Genomic DNA, 6,223 nt, shown 5'->3' with positions numbered 1-6,223 from the left:
TGGTCCGCTACAGCATGACAGAGGAACACTTTTGTAAGTACTCCAATATACCACAAATAGACTACATGGTCCAACGATTTTTGCAGGGCAACGGCAACGTCACCGCCATACGGTGGTGAGTGGTCGTTAACACGCGAATCCCATAAGGTAGATCGTGTCTGCGTCAACCGACGTTTACGCTACGTCGCACTATGGGACGACAGCGGCCAAAAGTCAAAAAACCAAACTAGCTAATTTAAAAAAAAAATTAGTTTGTAAAATTATTACCTAATATCCTTCTTAGATCAAGAGTAATTTTTGGAAAAAATGCATTTTTTTTTGCCACAAGGTGGCTTCAAAGTGGATGCAATGTAAATGAATAAATTTTAAATACAAGATTTTGATTTTGAGTGATTTTTTTTAAGTAGGCTTTTTTGGGAACTTGACAACCATTTAGTCAAATGGTATTTGTGGATACTGTACAAGTGTTTCTATGTTGTGGTAGTGTACTTTGATTTTTGTGTTGCCTGTTGCATAACCGAGATATTTTGAATTAAAATTCCGCTTAATTTACAATTTATAAACATTTCAAAACGGAATATTTAGAGATCAGGATTTAAAAAGGACCTGAGAAGCGAGCTGAAATAGTAATACAGGAATTTGGACGCAAGTATGTGTGAGAAGTCTAAAAAATTTCAGCTGCGAAAACCTGCGAGCTTGTCTTATATTGCATTTTTTGTAGTGGCACCTCTCGTTAAATTTGGTGACATTTTTAAAGTTTGGCTGAAAGAAAAAAATTCCAATCGAACCAATCAAGAATGTGCAATAAACAATTTTCTAAAAACAAAATTTGGAGACTCTACGAAGGTAAAAAAAGATAAAACTCGACGACTGGTTGCAGCATTCAAGCAAACGTTGACAGCAAGTTCTCGGAATAGATCAATTTTTGAGAAGAAGTATTCAGATTGGCTTCAGACAGAGTTTGTTGTGCAAAATCCAGTAGCCATAGAGGTACACAATGAATTCCTTGTGACGCATTTGCATTTTGATTTTATTACATGTAAATTATTTAATGGCTTGACTGAGTCCTGGATCGTGTTATTTTTTAGATAACTTCTGCACACGTGGGAAGGCCGTATGTGCCTTATGAAATGGCTTCAAATAGAACAAAAAGAAGAAGGGTTCACGTTCTTGTTTCATCAAAATCGCCGGAAGAACTTACTAAAGCTGCAAAAAAGATCGAAAAATCAGTACACCAAGGAGACGTAGACTGTCTTTCTATAAACGACACTTTAGGGCTTTTCTTCGATTTAAACCTATCAAAGGAAAAGTATAATACTTTGCGATCAGTGGTAAACAGAATTCACGAAGACTGTTTTCCCAGTTATTATGCTCTTAAAATAGCCAAAGACGAAATGCTCCCAAACCTGATCACAGTATCCGAAACGTCAGCTGAGGTACCACTTCAGGAGTTGGTTAATAGAACGGAATCAAGTTTGCTACATTTAAGTACTTTTAAAGAAAAATTGTAATGAGGAAATTGGCTTGACTTTAGAGTGCATATGTGGGTTTGATGGCAGCAGCGGTCACAGCCAATACAAGCAGAAGTTTTCAGAGGAGCCCAATTCGGACGAATTTCTCATTGTTTGTGCAATAGTACCACTTCGCATTGTAAATAACACCAGTGGCAAAGAGGTTTGGTTAAACAGCCAATGCTCCTCATCGCGGTATTGTCGCCCAATTAAAATATGCTTTAAGAAGGAATGCCCTCAGCTAGTTCGAGAGTTGGAAAACAACACGCAAAAGGAAATCGGTGAACTTCGAACTTATCAAGCCACTGTTGGTGAGAAAAAACTTTGCGTTGATGTTGACAATGATAGACGGGGCTATAGTTAATGTTTTGACTGGTAATACAGCCGGCCAAACGTGTTATTTATGCCATGCAAAACCAACAGAAATGAACACTTTTGAACCGCTACTGCACCGACTCCGAGGTAAGTAGCTACTCTATTAAACCGTGGCAGTGCACATGGTAGTGCAGAGTCGAACCAGATAGCGAAGAACTACGACAGAGGACGCCCATAAATCATCCAAGGGACTACTTTAGTAACTCCCGGTAGTGCTGAGAGAGCCGATGGTGACTACTGCCTAGGACATTGCCTTGTAAAAGTAATCGATGAAATACACTGCAAATAGTCGGTCGGTAATTGACGGAGTTTATCACGTAGCTACCGATTCAGCAGTCCTATAGTCGCTCCCCCGTACTGCAGGGGCCTTTCTACTTTACATGCGCATATAAAGTTCTTCGAGTGTATCTTGCATATATCGTACAGGTTGCCTTTAAAATGCTGGAGAGTAACAGGAGAATGTAACAAACAAATTTTTAGTGAAAATAAAAAGAGAGTACAGCACGAGTTTAAACTAAAAACCGGATTAATAATTGATGGTGTTAAAACAGGTTATGGCACCACCAATGATGAAAACACTGCCCGCCGTTTTTTTTTGAAAATTGTGAAATTTCTGCAGAAATTAACAAAATTGACGTAAACCTTATTAAAAATTTTGATAAAATATTACGTATTACATCCTGTGTAAAGCATATACATTTTATTGAATTTGATGCTCTTTTGGATAAAACATTTCATTGTGTATTTAAATTTGTATTCGTGGTACTACTATATATATTTTTTATAAAACTGATTACACAGTTCAACAAAATCTGGTCGTATTTTATCTCAAAAACGGGACCGTTCTCATCTTTTAGCTTTGTTGATGCTGATTTGAAATGCATTTAAAAATGTTTCTAGCAAGGCACATTAAAGAGTATCAGTAGAGCAAAAACAACATTTGCGTGTATTTTGTTTTTGCTTCTGGTATCGAAAGTGTCAAAAACTGTTCTGAATTTTTTCTTCTAAATCAAAGCGTGCCATGTGAAATACAAAAAATTATAAAAAATAAAAAATTGAAATTGGAAAAAATAAAAATTGATGATGATTTCTTTCCTAGTAAATCTGTTTGCTAATCGAAGCATTGATCCATCCTTTGCAAGGCCCACTAATCAGCGGTCGTGCTGCCGAGTTGGGCGAACGTTCCAAAAGCTGCTATTCAATCGCTTGTTTTGTATGGAAAAAGGTTTCACAAGCAAATGGATTTTAACAATTTTGACATTTTCGAGACCAAATAATTTGAAAATAAATCAAATCAGCTGCTCTACTGATACTACCTGTTCAATGTACCTTGGTTTCTAGCAGGTCCAGTTTTTGAGAAAAGAAACTGTGACAATTGTGGAAAAATGGCAAATTAAATTTTTTTTTTTTAAATATGTAGTTTCATTTATTTCCCAGCCAGCAAAATCATCGTAAACGAGTTCGTAAATGGATATTTTCTCGAAGAAAAACCGGATTAAAAGTCGTTTATGATAGCCGTTTACGACTCTTTTTCGAACACTTTTTCGCTTTAAATTGTGCATCGCCTACGAACAGTCGTAAACGGATCGAAAAAGCATTCGTATGCGAATATTTTTACGTCCGTTTTTTAATTGTAAACGAGTCTCGTAAACGATTAATTTACGTTAAAAAAGCGTTTTTTTACACTGCTTTATCTACTGTTTTTGAATGCTAAAAATAAAGGCAATTAATTAATTCAAATTATTGTAGTTCTTTTATTGAATGGAATTATAATTAGTAAATATTTATAGTGCCGGATCTAAGTATTGGCATAGAGAATTTTTCGCAATGTATGCAAAGTTTTTTACTTGAATTTCTTTTCGCACATTATTTTTTTTAAATATAGTTAGTACTTTCAAATCAGATTTTTGAGAAAAATTCTAAGTGTGCAGTTTTATATCCCATTATATTTTAGTATAACATAGTGCAAGCTTGAAGTTGCCAGAAAACCGAGTTGATTTTTGGCAATTTTTTCACGCAGTTTCTTCCATGCAAATTATGTGCGACATTTTTTTTTGTATGGAAGAAACTGCGTATAAAAAATTGTCAAAAAACAAAGAGGTTTTCTAGCTATTCAAGTGTGCACTTTATTATACTAAAATTAAATGGGCTATAAAACTGCATACTTAAAATTTTTCTAAAAATCTGATTTGAAAGTAGAACTTCTTACTAACTATATTTTTATAAAAAACAATTAGAGAAGAAATCAGAATAAAAAACTTTGCATTCATGGCGAAAAATTCTCTGTGCCAATATTTTTTTCCGGCACTATATATGTGAAGATATTTTCAGATAAATAAATATTAACAAACTATCTATTTCCAAATTAACAATTAAATAAGAGGGGTTTAATGTATATTATAAAGTAGCTGAATTTATTTTTTCTTTTTTGCCGATAGGCTGCCAATTTTTTTTGCCGGTCGTATGCATATTGGAAGTGCTTCTTTGAAACGGAAATAAAAACTTCTTCGTCGGAGTTAAATTTTTGACGAAAAGCACCTAAAAAAAATAAAGTTAAAGATTAAACTCCATTGGAAATCGGAAAATTGAATTAAATAAAAAGTGGTAATAAATAATATTATAATCAGTACTTCTTATTGCCGCAGTCGTTGCCAAACCAATAGCGTTGCATTTGGTACCAGTTCCCTTCCACGAGAAAAGTTCTGCTACCTCATCTGTAATAATTTTCCGCCAGTACGTTCTTAAACATTTATCTACATTTAAAATATTTATAGCTTCGAGTTCAGAAACATATAAAGTGTTTAAAGAATGCAATAAAAATTATTTTATTATGGTTAATTTATGTTTTTAGTTACCAATAATTGTTGTTTTTCACTTGAACTCCCAAGGTCTTTTTCAAATTCCATAAATGCATGCTTTTCCTTAAATGGGCTTCTTGGCAGGACGCCCTCTGCAATGGTTGGTCTCTTATTGTTTCGAAGGGTACCATTTTCAACAAAACTAAAATTTTTTCTTGTGCTGACAAATTATTACAAGCCTCTTTCTATTATATTTTTTTGTTTTATCGTTTACGAGCTTTTCTCTAACTTTTTGGCGATAAGAGAAACCCTCGTAAAACATAATGTTCGTAAAATGTACGTTTTCTTGCTGGCTGGGTTGAGACTAAAAGTGGGAATGTATTTGTGAAACTGAAAATTTGAAAACTTTAGCAAACTTCAAAAATGTTCAGGCTGCCTCTCTTCAAATTTTATTACATATGTATGTGTGTAGCCTTTTCATGCAAAACTAATCCATTTTTTTTTCTTTCTAAAATCTTCAGTAAAAAATTAAACTTGGGAAAATTCAACAATAAATTTACACAACATGAAAATTTTCATCACAACGTTTCTGCTCTCACTGGCGGTAAGTTAAAAAATACAACTCCCAAAGCGAATTTATGTATAATTGGTGTTACTAGATCAGCTGATTTTGGTGTATATGGTTCGCCTCACGGCTTCATATGTCAAATTGAAATAGTACGTCTGCATTTCCACACACATTTTTTTTTACAGATTTTGATAGTTAACGCCGGAAAAGCAAAAACAAAATACAATTAGACTTTTGTTTTTGTACTCCTGCTATCAACTTATATTAATTCGCCTTGGCAACTCCCTGTAAAATACCGTTCAACCACATTTAACCCCTATTTAGTTGCAATTCGCTCTCGCTAGCGTAAAAGAAGAGATTACCGCCACAGAGTACATTGAGAATTTGAACAAAGAGATCGCTCGTCGCAACTATCTCGAGAGGGAATCCTCATGGGCCTATGCATCCAATATCAATGATGAGAATGAGCGCCAGAAGAACGAAGTCGCTGCCGATGTGGCCAAATTCATGAAGGAAGCGGCCACCGATTTACAGAAATTCAATTGGCAAACTTTTAAATCGGAAAACTTGCGCCGCCAATTCAAAAAGCTCACGAAATTGGAGTACGCAGCGCTCAGCGAAGCCGATTACGCTGAGTACTTGAGCGTCATGTCTACTATGGAATCGAACTTCGCTAGAGTGCGCGTTTGTGACTATAAGAATGCCACCAAATGCGATCTCTCGCTCGATCCCGAAATTCAGGACATTATTTCAACCAGCCGTGATCCAGAGGAGCTGAAATATTACTGGCGCGAGTTCTACGACAAGGCTGGCACCGCGGTGCGTGAACCCTACGAGAAATATGTTGAGCTGAATACCAAAGCGGCTAAGCTTAACAGTGAGTGCAATAGTTTGATGGTTGTGCAGCTTTCCTTTTAAGGATTTTTTTTCTTTTTATTTCTTCTATTCCTACAGATTTTACATCTGGCGCT

The 6,223-nt window shown here is 35.3% G+C and overlaps 1 protein-coding gene across 1 annotated transcript in view; it reads left to right on the top strand.

Annotated features, from left to right (window-relative positions):
* Nucleotides 1-6,223, top strand: part of LOC118736372 (angiotensin-converting enzyme-like) — a gene marked incomplete at its 3' end in the record, with an annotated part of 12,807 nt that extends 6,584 nt beyond the window's left edge. The window contains exons 2-4 of the mRNA XM_036466467.1: nt 5,206-5,288; nt 5,577-6,129; nt 6,207-6,223. Of these exons, the coding sequence (XP_036322360.1) occupies nt 5,250-5,288; nt 5,577-6,129; nt 6,207-6,223 (609 nt within the window). The remainder of the gene's footprint in view (nt 1-5,205; nt 5,289-5,576; nt 6,130-6,206) is intronic.

Source organism: Rhagoletis pomonella, unplaced genomic scaffold, assembly GCF_013731165.1.
Source record: "Rhagoletis pomonella isolate Grant_MI unplaced genomic scaffold, Rhpom_1.0 Rhpom_scaffold_00003, whole genome shotgun sequence".
Classification (NCBI taxonomy): Eukaryota; Metazoa; Arthropoda; class Insecta; order Diptera; family Tephritidae; genus Rhagoletis; species Rhagoletis pomonella.
Note: the sequence above shows the minus strand (reverse complement) of the source record. Positions and strands in the feature narration are given on the sequence as shown.